The sequence below is a fragment of the Camellia sinensis genome, chromosome 3 (assembly GCF_055761805.1).
Source record: "Camellia sinensis isolate YWXY chromosome 3, ASM5576180v1, whole genome shotgun sequence".
NCBI lineage: Eukaryota > Viridiplantae > Streptophyta > Magnoliopsida > Ericales > Theaceae > Camellia > Camellia sinensis.
The window spans coordinates 94,761,609-94,782,709 of record NC_138963.1 but is presented as its reverse complement, the minus strand read 5'-3'; the positions used below and the strand labels follow the sequence as shown (position 1 = coordinate 94,782,709).

The 21,101-nt window shown below is 37.0% G+C and overlaps 2 protein-coding genes and 1 long non-coding RNA gene across 4 annotated transcripts in view; all 3 read right to left on the bottom strand.

The window, feature by feature from the left end:
* Positions 1 to 3,126: 3,126 nt before the first annotated feature.
* LOC114257395 (uncharacterized) lies at positions 3,127 to 3,513 on the bottom strand. The gene has a single exon (XM_028197151.2). It carries the CDS (start codon positions 3,511 to 3,513, stop codon positions 3,127 to 3,129), a length of 387 nt encoding a protein of 128 aa, XP_028052952.2.
* A 1,905-nt stretch (positions 3,514 to 5,418) lies between these two features.
* Positions 5,419 to 21,101, bottom strand: part of LOC114257355 (B3 domain-containing transcription factor VRN1) — a 33,162-nt gene continuing 17,479 nt past the window's right edge. The window contains exons 2-6 of one of the 2 annotated variants that reach the window (XR_014364322.1): positions 7,775 to 8,263; positions 6,798 to 7,094; positions 6,642 to 6,704; positions 5,958 to 6,025; positions 5,419 to 5,870 (exon numbers count right to left, since the gene is read on the bottom strand). Coding sequence is in view for 1 of the 2 variants with exons in the window: in XM_028197110.2 (XP_028052911.2) it covers positions 6,831 to 7,094; positions 7,775 to 8,263 (753 nt within the window). In the remaining variant the exon portion in view is untranslated. Of the gene's footprint in view, positions 5,871 to 5,957; positions 6,026 to 6,533; positions 6,705 to 6,797; positions 7,095 to 7,774; positions 8,264 to 21,101 lie in introns of those variants that run through there. The other variant, XM_028197110.2, reaches the window with a different exon arrangement.
* Positions 17,116 to 17,540, bottom strand: LOC145822677 (uncharacterized). Its single transcript, XR_014364324.1, has 2 exons — positions 17,353 to 17,540; positions 17,116 to 17,203 (listed from the first exon to the last, which is right to left on the bottom strand). It is a non-coding gene; the product is annotated as an uncharacterized LOC145822677 (long non-coding RNA).

Here is a 21,101-nt window from a genome sequence, read left to right as displayed (position 1 = left end):
GAGAGAAAAAAATTTGGTATTGATTATAGGTCTTCTCACTAAAAATCTTCTTTTACTTATATAAATGGGAGTATGAGATTCACTTTATATGATTGAAACAATTCAATTTTTCCTTTTTTCCCAATGTGGGATTGTGAAATAAAAGTTAAATGGAAGTTAATCAATGGGAATTTTCTTAATTGTTTAAAATTAAGAAAATTTAATAATTTATATAAATTGGAGCATAAGATTTACTTTATGTCAATGAAACAATTCACTTTTTCCTTTTTGTCCCGATTTGGGATTGTAAAATAAACGGTAAGTGGAAGCTAGCCAATGAAAATTTTCTTAATTGTTTAAAATTAAGAAAGTTCAATAATTTTAGAATGAGAGTTTGAAACTTCTAGAAGGCTTCTCCCTCAACATTTCCTTTATAAGATTCACTTTATATAAGTGAAACAACTCACTTTTTCTTTTTTTTCCCGATGTGAGATTGTAACACTTTATATAAGTGAAACAACTCACTTTTTTCTTTCTTTTCTTGATGTGGAATTGCAATTATTTTAAAGTTAAATATTATGACAGTTTCAAAATCTCATACAAAATTATTTTTAAAATCAAAACTTCTATGTAAGATTGTAAAATAAAAGTTAAATGGAAACTAGTCAATGGAGATTTTCTTAATTGTTTAAAATTAAGAAAATCAAAAAAATGAGCATGAGATATTGATCATAGGGCTTCTTACTAAAAATCTCTTTTTACTTATATAAATGGGAGTATAATATTTACTTTATATAAGTGAAACAATTCACTTTTTCTTTCTTTTTTCGATGTGGGATTGTAAAATAAAAGGTAAATAAAAGCTAACTAACATGAATTTTTTTAATTGTTTAAAATTAAGAAAGTTCAATAATTTTGGAATAAAGGTTTGGAGCTCCTAGAAGGTTTCTCCCTAAAAACCTTCTTTTTCTTATATAATAGATATAGTGAAACAAACTTTGCTTTTTCTTCTTCTCCCGATGTGGGATTATAAAATAAATCATAAACTAATTAGAGTTTTATTTTTATATGGTTAAATGAAAGCTAGCCAATGAAAAAAAATTTAATTGTTTAAAATTAATAAAATCAGTACAAGAAATTGTGATTAAACTCGCGAATCGGTCAAACCCAAAATGGTTTAGCCCAATCGGTTATGTCAAATGACCAACCAATTTATACAAAAATTAATTAATTATAACTTTTAAATGTTATTTTAATTTTAAAAGTTAAACTATCTTCAATTGAAGTATACACAATACTACATAAGATTCACTTTATATAAGTGATACAACTCTTCTTCTTTTTTTCTTTTTCCAATGTGGGATTATAAAATAAAAGTTAAAAACTATTTGAGTGGAAGGTTTATTTTTAATTAAGCAATTCAGTCTTTCAATCTTTAATCAGATCAATCTTTAATTTATTTCGAATCAAACAAATATAATCAATATATTTTGATAAAACCGCTAAAATCACGGTTAAACCAACAAATCAATCAATTCAAAAATGATTTCGCCTAATCGGTTAGGTCACAATTAATTAATTAAAATTTTTTAAATTTAAACTTTATTGAATTGAAACACGCATAACATTACAATATTAAATGGAATGAAAGTAAAAGATTCACTTTGTATGAGTAAAATAACCTATTTTTTCCTTCTTATTTTCCCAACATGGGATTATCAAATAAAAGCTATCTATTGGAGATTTTTTTAATTGTTTATAATTAAGAAAATCAAGAAAAATAGTATGAGATATTGAAACTCTCACAAAACTCCTCACTAAATGAGATGGGAGTATAAGATTCCCTTTATATTAGTAAAACAGCTCATTTTTTTCTTTTTTCTCAATGTGAGATTATCAAATAAAAGTTAGTCAATGAAGATTTTATTAATTGTTTAAAATCAAGAAAATCAAGAAAATTGGTATGAAATATTAAAACTCTCACAAGGCTCTTCATTAAAAATACCATTTTCCTTATATAATATATAGATAGATAGATTAGTTTCTTCATGCATTCATTATGTTTCCACCAATAATAATATGAAATTTTCTATATATATATATATAAAATTCATACAAAAAATTTAACAAAAATGATGTGATATTACTATTATAAATAAATTTATCTTCAATAATAATTTGTTTTAAAATAAAATATTCATAATAAACTACATTATTATATATATAAATTATATATATATATATATATATTTATTTATATAACATTACTCCAATAATATATGGCATCTTAAATTCTCTCATCCTCTCTTGGGAATTACAAAATGAATTTAACTTTTGCGCAAGGGCTTAACTAATGGTCACTGACCTCATCAGCCGCCGGTAAAAGAAAAAATCTGAGAAATTCTGCTATACACACCTTCTATTATATTATATGCATTCACAAATTATGTCAATTTATTTTTAATTATAACTAATTTTCTTATTTAGTTATAAATCGTGAAATCTTTAATTATATCTCATGTATTATTTGGTTATGACATTTTTTTTTTTTTTTGTGACTCAAAAAGTATAAAATTATATAATTTTATTTTTTAGTTATAATGTGCATATGGTATATACACCATTCAAGGAGGGTGTATCATATTTTTTTCCCAAAAAAAAATAGGGAACAAAAAGAAAAGGATTTTTAATTCTAGTTCTCGATAATTGTTTGCGCCTGCTTGTCTCGTTAACCCAACGATCATAGTTTGAAATCTACCCCACAAGTTTTATAGTTTGAATTAAAAATCCTTTGCTTCTTAGTTTGTGCAAATTATTCAGACTACACACTTCACTAGTATAGGTTTTTTTTTTTATTTTAATTAATAAAAGTACATACATTTATATTTTATTACAAAAACAATACCGTAGTCCGTGTTAAAATTTCTTTCTATTTTATTTTAAATTTTTATGACTGAATTAGTATTTCAGTCTTTGCACGACCCATCAAATAAAAATTATTAGATCGGCCACTGCTTTATAATATAAACCACTGTGGTAGTTTGGTTTAAGCAGCCAAAAAATTACAGTTCTAAATCAAACGAAGAATCAACAAAGAAGATACAATCACAAATCCATCACCCAAAAAAAAAAAAAAACCTAAAATTCTCACTCAGATTCCTCAACCGAGGCTTCGATTCGGAGAAGAACAAAACCCACAGCAACTCCGATAAGAACAAGCCCATTCATGATTGCTGCAATCTTGAATATCTCAGCAGCTGCGTCACAGGTGGAAGACAGAGCACCACCACCACCACCTCTGCCTAGTGATGGAAGCTTCAAAGAGCTAACAATCTTGGCAAATGACTGTTCAGTGCAAACAGGAACGCCTAAAGAGGCCACATTGTTATGAGCTTTAAGCCCACTAAAACAGTTCATTCCACCAATGTAGTTTACTCTGGTTTTTCTCCTCTGGGAAGACCGGCCTGAGCTCACGGTGGCGGCAAATGTTGCCGCAGACAGAGTTGCTGATGCTGTTGCTGTTGCTGTTGCCATTGTCATCTTACCCACAACCTGCTATATATATATACATATAATGAGGAGTTTAGCCCAAAAAATAAAGCTTAAATAGTACACATAAACAGACTATAATTAAGGAATATAAGAAAGTGTTGTCAATCTATGCAAGAGTAAAAAGTTTACCTGATTGGGGATGGGGTATGAAAGTTTCTGGGAATTGAGAGAGAGCAAGAGAGAATAAAATGGGGAGGTTCTGTGAGGAGAAAGATGAGAGGAGTTGGATAAGGTTGGAATGGGATGGTTGGTTGACAAATAAATTGGATGCTGGCCAAGAAAAGTGTGGCTCGTGGCAACAAAATTGGGAAAATATAATATTTATATATAAATATATAGTGTGTTAAAATAAGAATGGTAAAATTAAATTAATTTTGATATTTATAGTGTTGAAATATTTGATTTTAATAAAATATTATTTTTCAAGTGCACTTAAATTAGATGTCCATTTCTAAAACACTTATGTTGTGTTTGGTATGAGAATTTAAAGAGGGATTTGGAAAATAAAATGAAAAATGTGGGTGAAATGTAAATAAAATATACCTCAATTTCACCTAATTTTACACATTTTTCCTTTCCCTTTCCAAATCCCTTCCCAAATCTCTTCTCAAATCTCCCAATCAAACACAACATTAGGCTAATAGTCCCAAGTTTAAATTTTTTTAAGCCCAAAGGAAAGTGTTTGTCCAAATAAATACTTATATGTTCTAAGTTTACTTATTTGTCTATCTATTCAAATGTTATCTATTTGTTTACATATCAAACTATTTGTTCAAATATACCGTTATTTATCTATTCAGCAACAGCGACTTTTTCTGTAATTTTTTCACACGTGTAATTCTCACCAAATAAGATTAATCTTGGACTAAATGCTTAACGCACCCCTCAACTTGAATTTACCAACAATTTTTCCCTTCTTTTTAAAATGTCCCAAAAAAATTGTTAAAGGAAACCCTAATTTTTTTAATTATTTCAGTTTAAACTCTCAATTTTAAAAATAATATCAATTCTAACCAATAACTCACAAATTAGGAGCAATTTAGACAATTTAATCACTTTTTGTCAGTGGTGCTAAACAGTGACAATAGCTGACAATAGCTATTGACTAGAGAAGGAACAAGGAGGTAGCATTGAGCTGAGGAATGAGAGGAGTAACATTTGACGGGAAAAAGAGATGAAGTGATGGCAGTGGATTTGGAAAGATGAGAGGTGGTGATCGATGATGGTAGGGGTGAGAGATGACTGTCAACAGTAATTAATGCTGTGTTTGGTTGGGGGATTTGAGGAGGAATTTGGAAAGAGAAATAGAAAAGGTAGGTGAAATGTGAATAAAATAAAAAAGAGTTGTTAAATTATCTAAATTGCCCATTCTCCGTTAGTAACTAACAGATACAATGGATAGTTAGAATTGATACTATTTTAAAAATTTATGGTTTGAGTTAAAATAAATAAAAAGTTAAGGTTAGATTTATTACTGAGGACTTGGTTTATTTTTATAATAATTTTCCGAAATGTTATTAGTGAACCTTATCATAACAGAGATAAAGAGAATGTTTTACACATTTTACCAATGCCAAAACTAAAAAAATTTCTTGATTCCGAGAGGTTATGCATGGATAACAAAATCTCAAGAGAGAACGAAAATATCATTATTACAAATTTCATTGCCAGTAATAAAATTACCATCAATGTTATTGAAGTGTTTAGTTTTGTGAAGAATTTTGATTGAAAAGATAAAATTTTAAATATTTTAAGTCCAACTAATTTTATTACTCTTATATAGTTAACATTCATCTAGGACTGTGAGATTTCAAAGTGAATTATATTCTTGCTTAGGTTGAGAAATGATTATAAATCTCCTATTTCAATTCGTTTCAAAGACTGGAATTACCAAAATCCAAAAATCACATTTTTATTCACTTCAAAATTCCTGGCATCCAAACAGATATGTCGCAATGCAATGTTATCCATTCCAGAATCCATGCAGAAAATACCATGCCTGCTCGGAACTCATAAGCATTTGCACATGTGCATCTCTATCCCTATTTACCACCGCTGCCACCACCACCATCACCCGTCCCACCACCCCCCCAAGTGTACATTAGTTTTAAGGACACATCAAAATATAAGAAAATTATGAAAAATATTTTCTGAAATTTTTTTTTTCCTGCTAAACCAAACAGAGTGCATGAATATGTGATGAGGTAATCCAGCATTACTGGTGTGATACAGCTTCTTCTTACATCTCTTTCTGCACTATTCCTTTCATCCTACTCTTCATTATCAATTTTGATGACCATGCAAGTATTAATTAGACTCAGAATTGACCATGTGCTGTGCTGAAATGGAAGATTGATCCAACTTCATTATGGTAATCATATCCATAACTCAAGTCTGTAAATCCAACCATCCAATCAAGATCATACCTTGACCATCTGCAGCAGTGGGTCATCTGCCTTCTTAAGCTATCTAAGGTCTGTGAATGGAAGGACAACTGAAACAACAATGCTAAGTGCTCAAAAAAGAAAAGAGAAAAAAAGACCAGAATAGTACTCAAAATTTAAAATTTGTTGGTTCTGGTTCGATAATTTCAAAACTCCATTGGGTAATGTGAATCTTGATGAGTCTTGTACATTAACTACTCAACTACAACATCCAACTTTGCAGTAAGTTGGCAGGGGTAGGGCCCCCTTGCCCAAAGGTGGGTGTTCGGAGGCCTTGGCCCCAACCTGAATTTGGAGTAAGGGTATTGTTGGTATTTTCACACTTCTGACCTGTTATTCTAATTCTATTTATATGCAGTTAAGCGGATGCTATCACTATATCTCTTACAACTTTTCTAATCACAGTGTAACTATGGAACCGTAGCAACCATGGACATAATCCTAGTTTTGAGGTGAACCAAGTAAATATTGTGTTTGTTCTTCTCGCTTTTTCATATTCTACAGACCCTATTTAGGTGTTACGAATTCCTAACAGACTCAACCATTAATTAAAAACCCTAATCAAAAACACATTTTTATTAACAACTGAACAAACAATGCAAGGTTTCAAGTTAAACTGAAAAGCTGATGGTGATAGTGATACACGATACATCAGCATTGGCATACCATTTGTGCAAACCACATCAGTTGATAGAACAGAACACCCCCAAAACACATAAAGAAAAGTCACTGCATCCAAGCAAATCAGCAACCAAGACAAAAGGTTAAATGGATGCAACAAAATCAATAGTAACAAGAGGGCCGCCAAAGAGAAATAAGTACCTGAGAAAGTTCAGTTAAGTTTCACTTCAGAAGTCAGAAGGTTTCTTCACTGCCTTGCGTGCGAAATATGGACACTTTCAGCACATCATCCTTAGCCTGGATCAATTCAAAGACACAAACATCCCCTTCCACCAAATGATTTTCCCTCATAAATGTTGACCATCCCTTGGTTAGATTTAGCACCCTACCATCCACACAAAAGCAACTTACTTTCCACCGTTTTCCACCAGAAACCTGAAGTTCAATGAATTTCAAAGCCGCATTCAGATGATTCCGTGCAAAATTGGCTGGCACATACTGCACAAGCAAGAAGAATTTAAATATCAAAATGAAATCACACTCGTACATATTATTGGCATAGATATTTGGTTAGCTTCCATGGTTCTATAACACATAGTTTGGATCGTTTGTCAACGCTTCCAAATTTCATTTTCATTTTTTTGGAAACTAGAAACGAAAACTTCTTCGATATATTGTTTTCATTTTCATAAAAGTGGAATATATTCTACAATTTTCAAAAAATTTGGAAACAAAAAAAAAGAAGTGTTTTCTTTTGTTTCCAAAACAAGCTTTCATTCTCTTTCCTCCCTCCCCCATCACCCATCATTGTCCACCACCTGCGGCCACCTCTGACCTCCAATGAGCAACTCTTTGGAGATGTTCGGCTACCCTTCGGCTATCCAATGGTCTAGCCACTCCGTGACTCCGAAACACTCCAACGGCCACCACCACCTCCAGCAACTCACTAAACATGTTTCTTCTTCTTTCTTTTCTTTTTCTTCTTTTTCCTTCAAAATATTTGTCTACGCCAAACAAATTTTCATAAATTTAAAAAAAATAAAAATACAAAAAAAATCTTGTTTCATGTTTTATGTAAATAGAAAACATAGAACATTGTTATCAGACGAATATATTCACAACCAAGGAAGCAACACAAATGGCTCTGCCATATTGAAAATAAGATTTTAAGGGCTAACCAGAACACAACGACGGTGAACATTATATTGCCGCAAGATGGCTGTAAAAAATGGATTTTTGGGCTTGAACATCATGGCAGCATTAACCGCCTTCTCTCTTTCTTGGGTTGTCACTGGTTGCCTCGTGACAGAATTGCTACAAGTATTTATGCCCAGAAATTCTACTTCCTCTTCATCCTTTGCTGGATACTGTTTTCCATGACTTGGTTCTTCAGAAATGCTAATAGTATTTCTTGGATAGTGAATCTCACAAGCAGTTAAATCAAATATATGAACATTGAACTTTGAATTTTCTTCATATTTGAACAATATGAAGAATCCGCAGCTGATAGAATGATGCTCTGCAAATTCTTTCCAACCGTTGTGAAACCAAAGCATGTTGTCAGCTTTTTCCACTCCCAAATGCCAAATTCGACCATTTGGAACAGTTAACGTGACAATGCTAGTGAGTTCATTCCCATATTTCGCAGCAAACTTTTTTGGGATCCTCTGGAGATCAATCAAATTAAGGTTTATTCATTTGTCTAGTGGATATAATCATCAGGCAAACAAGTATTTTCATAAGATGAATGTAACTCCAAAAATTGCAGATGTTAGATTGGCCAATTATGGAAACCAAACAAACTACCCAAAGTCTCCACTAGTAGAGATGGCCTTTTGTTTCTTCGCTTATAAACAAAATGACCAAAAATATCCCATTAGGCATTAACTAATATTTAACTTTATCAAGTTAGCCCCATGAAAGTTTTCAATTGAATCAGTCCATAATTCTTTGCATATCCTGTCAACTAAATTACGGATACAATTGCACAAGAAGATCTTTTGCCATCATTTGTGAACTAATGAAGAAAAATGCAGGATTGTTATCAGGAAATAAGTCTTTTTTCTCCCGTTTCACAAGCCCCTAAATCTCTTCCTTTGCTCAATCATCTTGGGATATAGCATTTTGTGCCTTTCACAAGCAATGTAATGAAGATAGGCCGTAAACTAGAAGAACCCTTTGTTGAAGCCAATGGTGAACCAAGTCTTGAAAAAATGAGTAAAAAGGTTCTAGAAAAAAAATGCATACATCATATAATAAAAGAAATGAAATAATTGTGGTCTCTAACTTTACAAGACGAGAAGAAATGATTATGTTTTCTCATTTGAAGTAAAAAAGAAAAGCATAAGAAATAGGGATACAAGTAACATTTCTTTTATCTTCATTTATATTTTGATGGGCAATCTTAGTATTATAAAAAATATGCAACCAATAAAAAAAAACCCTCTAAATGCACCCAATAAAAAATGTTGGACACCCATTTCTAAATTTGAATTTTGGTTTTTATGTTTAAACATCCCAACTCTACTCCCACCCACCCACCCAACCACCATTTGCCACCTCTGCTGCAAGTGTCACCTCCTCCACCGACTTGTCCCCGGTCCGATGCTCACTTCCCTCTCCTCTTCTCTCCTACCGCTTACCATCCCCTCCCTTTCCCTCTGCCCTGATAGCCCCCCACTTCTCACCTTCCTTCTTTTCAAACCTTAATCCTAACCCTAAAAGACAGAGACATCCACAAGGGATGGAGGGAGAGATAAGGAGTCTTGCATAGAAAGGGAAGGGTAGAACGGGACTGTGGTGTGGCAGCTAAAGGTAGGGAGGGGTTGGCAACTTGGGTGACTGCCAGTGGCGGCGGCAGCGGCGGCCAGAAGGAAGTGGTGACTAGGAGAATAGAATGAAAAACAATGGTATTGGCTTACCTATAAATGAGGTAGAGGCCATGTATAAATATATTCATGATACAATTTAGGAAACAATATAAACAAGGCTCTAAATCCGTGATTCACACAATCATGGATTTTATACAATCTACTAAAAATAAAATTATTCTAATTCCTATATTCAACACTTCCCTTCAAGCTGGCATGAAGACATTCAACAAACGCAGCTTGTCAATGGATGACTAAAGCAACATCAGTCCCACAGACTATGTGAACATGTCTGTTGTTAAGTGTTAGTGTCTATGTCATCCATGACACACCATGACATCAGCCCTATTCTGATGTCATCCATGACATCAACCCTATTTTATGATGTAATCCATGGCATAAGCTCTGATCTACTTTGCCTTATAAATAGGCTACATCATCTCATTGCAAAACACACAATTCTACATATCAATAAAATCTTCTTTCTCTCTTCTTCTTCATCTATATTTCTGACGTAGTATCAGAGCCATATCTTCCTCCTTGAAGATTTCTTATTCTTGCCCTTGTTTCTTCGTTTTTTACTTCAGATTTTGTAAAATATATATATATATATATATATTCAGCATATTCAACTAGGGCCGAAAATAAGCCCTATGATTTTATTTTAATTTTTTACTCATTATTTGATTGGTTTTCTATTTTTCCTTATTTTTTGAAAAAATGTGTGGTTTTTCTTGAAATCATTGATAGTGAGGTTTTTAGTTGATTTTTCTCTTCCTCCCTAGTCCTTGGGAGCCGACTGGTGCATTGTTGGCCTTTGTTGTTCATGTTTTGCAGTTTCTCTGGGACTTCTCTCCTTGAATGACTGATTCGGCTCATATAGGTGTTGTCCCAACAGTGTTTGCTTGGGTCTAGCTTTGTTTTTTGGGCTCTACAAGTAACATACTAGTCCCGAGTTTATTTTTTTAGACTTGCTTCTGTTTGTTTGGGTTGTCCCTGTTGTGTGGTTTTAATTTTGAATGGCTAAGGGTGAGAATAAGGATCCTTCGGTCAATGCGGACTATAGGCAACATCATGTTGTGACTCTTAACGATAGCCCATCTCTTCAAATCAGTCCTGTGAAACTTGATGGCACCAGCTACCTGATTTGGTCCTGCTCTTGTAGTCTTGCTATGCTGCTCGCCGGTTGACTGGTTATATTACCAGTGATCTTCCTCAACATGCCTATGATGATCCTTTGCATACTCAATAGGTGTCTGAGAATGCTTTGGTTATGACTTGGCTCATTAACTCTATGCAGCCTACAATCAATAGGTCTTTTCTTCTACTGGATACTGCTTATAAGATTTAGACCGCTGCTTCCCAAATGTATTCTCAGTAGGGTAATGACGCACAAGCATGAGTTGAGGAAGAAACTTCGAGTCTTGGATCAGAAGGATCTCTCACTCGCGATGTACTATGTTAAATTAAGTAGCTTCTGGCAATAACTGGATTATTATCAGAGTTTCCGGGCTGTTTGTTCCAAGGATGCAACTTTATTTTAGCAAACCGTGGAAAAGAAGCGTGTATGACTTCCTTGTTGGCCTTAATTTGGAGTATGATCAAATTCGCCTTCAAGTGTTGGGTCGCTCTTCTTTTCCCATCTTACGAGAGGTTTATGCTCTTGTTCAGCAACAGAAAAATCGGTGTGCTATGGTCCGTCCCTCTATTCAACATCGATCTGCTTTGGTTGTGACTCCTACTACTTGTGATCCTAAGCCTAGTTCAATTCAATTTCGTAGTAAGGGTATCATAGGTGATCGGGATTGTTTAAAGTGTGATTATTGTGGAAAAGACCGACATAATCGTGAGCATTGTTGGAAATTGAATGGTGCCGTGGTAGTACAGCTCATCCACAAGCACGTGTGTCTAAGATTGCAACTAGTACTTCCTGTGAACCCAGTACTCTTTCCCAAGATGAATTACACACTCTCAGGCATATGATGGCTCGACTTGATTCTCCATCTACCACAGTGTCTTCGACTCCTACTTCTTCCAATTTTGCCTACACAGGTACTTCTGCTAGTGCTCTTAGTACATCCTCATCGCCTTCTTGGATTATTGATTCTGGTGCTACTAATCACATGACAGGTGCCTCTAGTATTTTCTTTACTTATTCTCCTTGTTTTGGGTGGGATAAGGTTAGAGTGGTCCAGCAAGGGTTCTGTTCATTGCTCATCTTTACTTTCTCTTTCCTCCATGCTTCATGTTCCTAATTTTTCTACCAACTTACTTTCTGTTAGTAGCCTTACTACTTCCCTAAACTGCTTAGTGATATTTTTTCCTACTCATTGTGTCTTTCAGGAACTGGCTACAGGGAAAACGATTGGCAGTTGTAAAGCATATGGTGGATTGTACTTTATGGATGTTGTTCCTCCTCCATTACCGTTGTCCAACACTCAGCCTCTTCAATGCACTATTGGTTATCCTCTTCCCCTCCTTCATCAATGGCATCGTCGTTTAAGTCATCCATCCTTTAGTATTTTAGAAAGACTTTTTCCTTCCTTAGTTTGAGATTATTCTAGGAACACTTTTGTTTGTGATGCTTGTGAACTTGCTAAGCATAAACGTACTGTTATCCTTCAGTTAATTAAAAAAGTATATTTCCTTTTATGCTTGTTCATATGCCTCCCCCCGTAGTGTCTACTTCTGGATATCGTTGGTTTGTCACTTTTATTGGTTGTTATTCCCGTGTGACTTAGGTCTATCTTTTTCAAACTAAAAGTGAGGTTTTTCTTGCTTTCACCTTTTCCATAAAATGGTACGCAATCTCTTTATTGCTACCATTAAAATTCTTCGGAGTGATAATGGGACTGAGTATGTTGATGGAGCTTTCCGAGCATACCTTGAGGAGCATGGCATTCTTTATCAGACTAGTTGTGTTGGCACTCCTGAGCAGAATGGAATTGTTAAATGCAAGAGTGGCCATCTTCTTGAAGTTGCTCGCTCCCTTTTGTTTACCATGAAAGTTCCTAAGTCTTTTTGGGATGATGTTGTTCTTACTATTGCTTATTTCATCAACTGTATGCCTTCCAGTGTCCACCAATTCCAAATTCCTCTTGCACATCTTCCTGTGACTTATTCCATATCTTCCCTTCCTCCTCAGGTTTTTAGGTGTGTTTGTTTTGTTCATTTGCAACCTCGTACTCAGGGAAAGCTTGATCCTATAGCCGTGCGTTGTGCCTTTCTTGGCTATTCTTCTACTCAGAAGGGTTACAAATGCTATGATCCTCACACTCGAAAAGTGTATGTCAGTATGGATGTCACCTTCCGTGAATCTGAGTCCTTTTTTACTTCTTCTCTGTCATCTCCTCCAGGGGAGAGTGTTATAGATGAGATTGCAGATGAGATGAGGCCATATCAGCATAAGTTATCTTTTTTCACTCCTAGTCAGCAGGTTGTTATTTGTGGTAAGAGGGAGCCTAAGAGTTGTTTTGGTGTTGAGCCTGACATTGGGGGCCATTTGGGTAAGGTTGATTTTAAGACTTATTCACGATGCCAGAAAGAGAAACCATCTCTTGTGCCACCAAGTCAATCATCATCCCTTATGCCGTTCCAGATCCTGTTTCACTGATTCTACAGGTAATGTACCTCATTCTATTTCTTCATTAATAGTTGACAATCCTATTATTGATGATTTAAGTTTTCCTATTGCTCTTAGAAAGGAGGTTAAGGCTTGTACTCAACGCCCTATTTCTAAATTTGTATCCTATGATTATTGTCTCCTGTAGATCATGCTTTTTTTTGTCTCTATCTTCTGTGTGTAGCCCACAAGGTTGGAAAGAAACTGTTACTGATCCTAAGTGGAAATGAGCTATGATAGAAAAGATGCAAACTCTAAGCTAGAATAATACCTGGGAGTTAGTCTCCCTTCCAAGTGAAAAAAAATCAATGGGATGTAAGTAGGTGTTCACCATTAAGCAGAAGGCAAATGGGACAATTAAACAATACAAAGCAAGACTAGTGATCAAGGGATATACTCAGACATATGGAATGGATTATCAAAAAACCTTTGCTCCTATAGTAAAGATGAATTTCATTCGAGCCAACCTTTCATGTGCAGCTAACCTAGGGTGGCCTTTGCAACAACTAGATGTGAAGAATGTCTTTCTTCATGGGGATTTAGAGGAGGAGGTTTATATGGATGTGCCACCAGGATTCTCCTCTCAGTTTATAGTTGGGAAACTCTACAGGTTGAAGAAAGCGTTATATGGTTTGAAATAGTCTCTTCGGGCTTGGTTTGACAAATTTTTTAAAGCAATGTTGAGGTTTAGGTATAAGCAAAGCAATGCAAATCATACCATGTTTGTCAAACACAATGCAAATAAGGTAGCTGTGCTTATTGTATATGTGGATGATATAGTTGTGACAAGGAATGATGAAGAGGATGTGACACATTTGAAGATGCAGTTGGCTAAGGAGTTTAAGATCAAAGATCTCGGCCCGTTGAGGTACTGTTAAAATCCACCTACTCTCCACCTACTTCACCCACTTAAACCTACTCCACTAAACCTAACCCACTACACCACTACCACCTCACCTACTCCACTAAACCTAACCCACTACACCACTACCACCTCCACTTCACCTACTCCTTACCTACTACACACTCACCCTCTTCTATATATAGGAATCATGAATCATTGTAATTGATATCAATATATCAATCAATAATAATACATACAATTTATTCTCTCTCTTTCTCTATACATTATTTCTTACATGGTATCAGAGCTGGTTTAAAACCTAGTATTTTCGCTTCCCCGGCGGGCGGCAACCTCACCTTAGCCGCCCGCCGGACCTCAACCTATTCCGCTGATAAAATCAACAAAGATTTGTGCAATTGTAGTCATGTGTGAGGCTGATGGAGAAGAATTCTTCACCTCATATGACGAGACAGTCTGGAACTGGAAACACTGCAACATTCTGCTCTGGAATTCTGCAGCAGCTAGATTATAGCTTGGTTGAGTGCCAAGCTTTGGTTCTTCCACCCACTCTTGAACTTGCCCAGCAAAGTGTGAAGGTTCATGCTTGTGTTGGAGGGACTAGTGTGCGCGAAGATCAGCGCATTCTCTCCAGTGGGGTTCATGTTGTTGTTGGTACTCCTGGTCGTGTGTTTGACATGTTGCGGAGACAATCACTTCGCCCTGTTTACATCAAAATGTTTGTCTTGGATGAAGCTGATGAAATGCTGTCACGAGATTTTTAAAAATCAGATCTATGATATTTTCCAGTTGCTACCACCCAAAATCCAGGTTAGGGTGTTCTCAGTTGCTGCCACCCAAAATCCAAGTTGGGGTGTTCTCTGCCACAATGCCACCAGAGGCTCTTGAAATCACCAGGAAATTCATGAATAAGCCTGGAAAGAGAAAAAGCTCATGCTAGGATTTGCGAAGTGATTCGCTGCAGGAATTTTGGCTTTGGATGAAACCCTTACCATACTCCACTCATTCTCTCCAACTGTTCTAACTTTTTATTTTTATTATTATTATTATTATATCAAATAATCAATGCACTCATGTTCCCCACTAACAGTGTCCACTTTTGACCCAAACCATTTTCAATCCATCATTTCTCCTTCACCTTTTGCACCCCACTCACCGACTCTCTCTCCACTTTATCACATGGGTTTGTCCCTCTCTCTCCTCCATTTGATTTCAAAAATCACTTATTTTTATTTATTTTTTCCAAGTCACTTTTCCTCTTTTTTAAATACCCCACTTTATTTTGAAACAATCGCACCGATGTTTTTCATATAATCCATCTATAAATATTTTTTATCTATTTTCTTTCTCCCTTGTTTTCTTTCATTTTATTTTTATTTTTTCAACAAAACACTCCCAAAAAAAAAAAAAAAAAAAAAAAAAAAAAAACAACATTTTACAAACTTGTCATTTCTTCATGCCGGGGATCAACCCCGATCAGCATTTTACACCATAAAAAAAATAAAAAAATAAAAAAAATAAAAATAAAAAAACACAAAACAAACCAAAACACAACCAACACAAATCGGAACAGTGGGATTTTTCTTCTCGCCTATTCCGCCGGTCTTTTCTTCTTGCCACCGTCTTGGGCGGCCCTTGCCGGTGTTACCTCCGTGTTTCCCACTCCACTGGGCATGATCACTACTCCCTGCTCCTCCACTGCAGCATATGGCGGCCCTCCAAATCGGAACATAAAACTGGCCTTCCGCTTCAGCTCCTTGTTTTCCGCCTTTAGCACACTTATCTCTGCTCGCGCATCCTTATACATGCGTTGGAGCAGAGCCAGTTGGGCGTTTAACTGCTGCACCTCATTTGTCCTACTCTGCAGCCAGTTCGACAAATTTGTAACCGCAGTCATGGTTTCCACACATGACTTCAAGGTATACTGATTGGCCTCCACATCCGACTGCACCGCCATTTTTTGCTCCACCGACCGCATCGGAAAGTTCAACGGAGCAAAACCAGAGGTGTTTGGTTGAGGTTCACTGGCCACCGCACCAGTTATTTCTCTTGTGGACTCGTTCAGTTCTGGAAAGAGCGTGAGCAGACCACGGGAAGAGGAGGCCATGTTCTGGGTAGCTGGACGGAAAGAAGAGGCCATGTTGCTGAGTGTTTCAGAGACGGGTTGGTTACAGAGTATTACAGAGTTTCTTTCTCAGCAAAGGAAGAGTTGTTTTCAGAGGATTTTCAGAAGTTTTTTTGTCTGCCTCAGCCTCAGCATCAACCTTGGTTAAAATAGCGAGGCAGCCACGCGTATCGCGCGCCACTTGACGCCAGACGACAAACGGGCGCGCCAGTCAAGGCACTCACGTGCCTCGCCATCATGTCCGGCACATCTTTTTATGACTTGGGCTCGCCTTTTGATGGCACGTCTTTTTATGGATTGGGCACGCCTTTTGATGGCACGCCTTTTTATGGATTGGGAACGCTTTTTGATGGCACGCCTTTTGAAAGATTGGGCACACCTTTTGAGGGTGCGACTTTTTAAGGGTCCGACAAGACTCTGTAAACTGTCCCGACATTGATTCCGGTTAGCTCCTTTATGGGTCCGACAAGACTCTGTAAACTGTCCCGACATTAATTCCGGTTAGCTCCTTTATGGGTCCGACAAGACTCTGTAAACTGTCCCGACATTGATTCCGGTTAGCTCCTTTATGGGTCCGACAAGACTCTGTAAACTGTCCCGACATTGATTCCGGTTAGTTTCTACAAGGGTCCAGCAAGACTCCGTAAACTGTCACAACAACTGTCACAACAGTGTCTGTTACAACGGTCCGACATGACCCCGTAAACTATCTTCTACATCGGTCCGACATGACCCCATAAACTGTCTTCTACATCGGTCTGACACCGCCATCCAGTGTCCTCTACACCGTTATGACACCACCATACAGTGTCCTCTACATGGTTATGACACCCCCATACAGTGTCCTCTACAACGTTATGACACCACCATCCAGTGTCTTCACCAATGGTCTGACACGACCATACAGTGTCTCTTATCCTCTTTTATTTTTATGTATTTTCTTGTTTTGTTACTCTCTCCAAACTCAAGTTGGTTAGTTCCTATCCCCCTTGAGTTTGCGGGGGGCTGTTAAAATCCACCTACTCTCCACCTACTTCACCCACTTAAACCTACTCCACTAAACCTAACCCACTACACCACTACCACCTCACCTACTCCACTAAACCTAACCCACTACACCACTACCACCTCCACTTCACCTACTCCTTACCTACTACACACTCACCCTCTTCTATATATAGGAATCATGAATCATTGTGTTAAAATCCACCTACTCTCCACCTACTTCACCCACTTAAACCTACTCCACTAAACCTAACCCACTACACCACTACCACCTCACCTACTCCACTAAACCTAACCCACTACACCACTACCACCTCCACTTCACCTACTCCTTACCTACTACACACTCACCCTCTTCTATATATAGGAATCATGAATCATTGTAATTGATATCAATATATCAATCAATAATAATACATACAATTTATTCTCTCTCTTTCTCTATACATTATTTCTTACAGGTACTTTTTTGGAATTGAAGTTGCCAGATCTGACAAAGGCATCTTTATTCTCAAAGGAAGTACATTCTAGATCTTCTTGAAGAAACAAACATGTTAGGCTGTAAACCAACTGATTCACCTATTGAGGTTAACCATCATCTTTGCAGTGGTGTTGGTAACTCGGTGGAAAAGGAAAGGTACCAAAGACTTGTTGGACAGCTTATAGACCTATTTCATACTCACCCAAATATTGCCTATGCAATTGAAATAGTAAGTCAATTTATGCATGATTCTCGTACAACACATTTGGAGGTTGTGTATCGCATTTTGAGGTATCTTAAATCTGCCTAGGGAAGAGGGATTTTGTTTTCTAATCAAGGACACTTGAGGTTGGAGTCATTTACTGATACAGATTGGGCAGGTTCTGTAGATGACAGGAGGTCTACATCTGGTTACTATGCTTTTGTAGGGGGTAATTTAGTCACTTGGCGTAGTAAGAAGCAAACAGTGATGTCCCAGTCTAGTGCAGAGGCAGAATACCGAGCTATGGCGCATGGTACTTGTGAACTCATGTGGATTCAGTCTTTGTTAAGTGATATAGGAATTGTTTGTGGTGATCCTATGACTCTGTACTATGACAACAAAGCTGCCATCAGTATTGCTCACAATCCTGTTCACCATGACAAAACCAAGCATAGTGAGATTGACCGACATTTTATTAAGGAGAAATTGAATAAAGGTTTGATGTGTATGCCTTCTGTGAAGTCGGGAGATCATTTTGCTAATGTGTTTACCAAAGGTCTTAGTAGTAAGGTCTTTCATCCAATTTGTTGCAAGTTGGGCATGAGAGATATATTTGCACCAACTTGAGGGGGAGTGTTAAGTGTTAGTGTCTATGTCATCCATGGCACACCATGGCATCTGCCCTATTCTGATGTCATTCACGACATCAGCCCTATTCTATGATGTAATCCATGGCATAAGCCCTATTCTATGATGTAATCCATAACATAAGCCCTATTTTATGATGTAATCCATGACATAAGCCCTGATCTACTTTGGCTTATGAATAAGCTACTTCATCTCATTGTAAAATACATAATTCTACATATCAATAAAATCTTCTCTCTTATTTTCTTCTTCATCTATATTTCTGACATCTACTAACTACTGAGAAGAAGAGATAAATGATGGACTCACAATGCCAGTCTGAACCTTTTCTCTAATGAAATGTATGTCAACCTCGATATGCTTGGTACGCTCATGAAGGCACAGGATCAGAGCATAACATAATGGCAAATTTATTATCACGAAATAAAGAGGAAGGCACAGTCTCCTCAAAACCCAACTATGTCAAAATAGAGTGAAGCCAAAGAATCTCACATGTCCTATGTGTCATAGCCCGATACTCGACCTCTACAGAAGACTTAGAAACAACTGCTTGCTTCTTATTTTTCCATGATGTAAGATGATCATCATAGAAAGTACAGAAGCCAGAAATGGAACGCCGATCAGTCCTAGATCCTACATAGTCAGCATCTGTGAAACAGGAGAGCCTAGATTGAAGACCAATTGTGAAGAACAATCCCAAGTCAAGAGAAGTCTTCAAATACCTCAAAATGTGATGAACCATGTCAAGGTGCTCTGTACGAGGTGCATTCCTGAACTAACTCACAACACTAACCGCAAATGTCAAGTCAGGTCTAGTGTTGGTCAAATAAATGAGGCGTCCAACAAGGCGCTAATACATGCCTGGGTCATCCAACAACTCTGGTGACTTAGGATCCATAGGAGTAGAAGCAGGTTTACACAGTAACATACCAGTATCCTTAAGCAAGTTAAGAGTGTACTTCCTTTGAGACAAGGAGATCACCTGCCTTGAGCGAGCCACCTCAACTCCCAGAAAATATTTGAGACATTCTAGATCCTTAATATCAAAAGTTTGGCCTAAGTCCTTCTTTACTTGACCAATGCCGACAAAGTCATCACCTGTGAGAATAATGTCATTTACATAAACTAATAAGACTATACACTAACCCGCAAAATTACGACGAATGAAACGAGTATGATCTAAGTGACACTGAACAGAGCCCATAGATATGATAATAGAACTGAAGCAACCAAATCATGCTCGTGGAGATTGTTTCAAACCATACAAAGATTTGCGTAACTGACACACTTTTCCCAAATACTCCCCCTCAGCCCGAAACCCTGGTGGAGGAGCCATTTAAATCTTCAAGGAGATCCCCATGAAGAAACACATTCTTGACATCAAGCTGATGAACAGGCCAAGAAAGTGATACTGCAAGGGAGACAAGAAGACGCACAGAAGTAAGCTTGGTGACAGAGGCAAAAGTGGCGCCAAAATCTTTTGCTACGAATCTGTGTGAAACCTTTGGCCACCAAGGGGGCTTTGTAACGATCAACTGAGCCATCAACAAGGTACTTGATAGTGAACACCCATTTGCAACCAACAATGCTTTCCCCAAAAGGTAAAGGTACAAGATCCCAAGTGTGATTCTGTTCTAAGGCCGCTATCTCAGTCTGCATAGCCTCTACCCATTTAGGATTTTGAAGGGCCTCAGACGCAGAAGAGGAATGGACTCCAACTCAAGCTTGCCAAGGAAAGAACGATAAGAATCAAAAACCTTGTTATAGGAAAGATATTGGGAAATGGGATGATTAGTACTACTTAAATAACCCCAACGATCTAGAGGATGTCAATCTCGAGGTGGGTTACGACGAAGATGTGGAGGAGATGGAGCTAAAGGAGAAAAGTTACATGACCTAGAGATCGAAGAGGCAGCAGGGGATAGCTGAGTGTGTGGACGACAAGAGTATACCTGCAATGGAGGGCAAGGAGGCAAAGGTTGAAAAGAAGGGAGGGGAACAACCTCATCCTCAACCTCGTCCAAGCTAAGCACCGGGTGAACACTGGAAGTAACGGGAGGAGAAGCCTACAAAGGAGGGTTAGTACCAAAGAAAGGAAGATCCTCACAAAAAGTAACATCCAAAGTGTGGTGAAAGTGAAGAGATACATGATCATAACACATATACTTTTTGGGCATAGTAGTACCATAAGAAGATACAACGAATAAATGTGTCATCTAACTTAGTGTAAGTGGTACTCCGATTTTAAACAAAACAGGTACACCCAAAGATATAAGGTAAGAGAAGAAACAAAGTGGTAGTGGTCATAAGGATATGAAACAAAGTGAGACCATGCAACACACGACTAGGGTTCCTATTAATGAGGTAAACAATAGTAAGGAGAACCATATGCCATTAAGACTTGGGAACACCCATGCCCCGAAGAAGACATCGAACAATTGACATAATATGACGGTCTTTGCATTAAGCAACACCATTTTGTTCAGGGGTCTGAGGACAAGTTGAAGAATATTAGTTTGATTAAGATGGGAACGAAATTCATTAGAAATATGTTCCCCGCCATTATCAGAACAGATATTCCTAACAACAGTATGAAACTGAGTTTTAACCATTTGTCAAAACTGAACAAAAAGGGAAAACAAGTTAGACTTATAACGAAATAGATAAACCCCAGTGCACCTAGTGTGATC

Bases quoted from the DNA above. Each gene is read 5' to 3' on its own strand.
- LOC114257395 (XM_028197151.2), bottom strand. From the start codon at position 3,513: ATGGCAACAGCAACAGCAACAGCATCAGCAACTCTGTCTGCGGCAACA.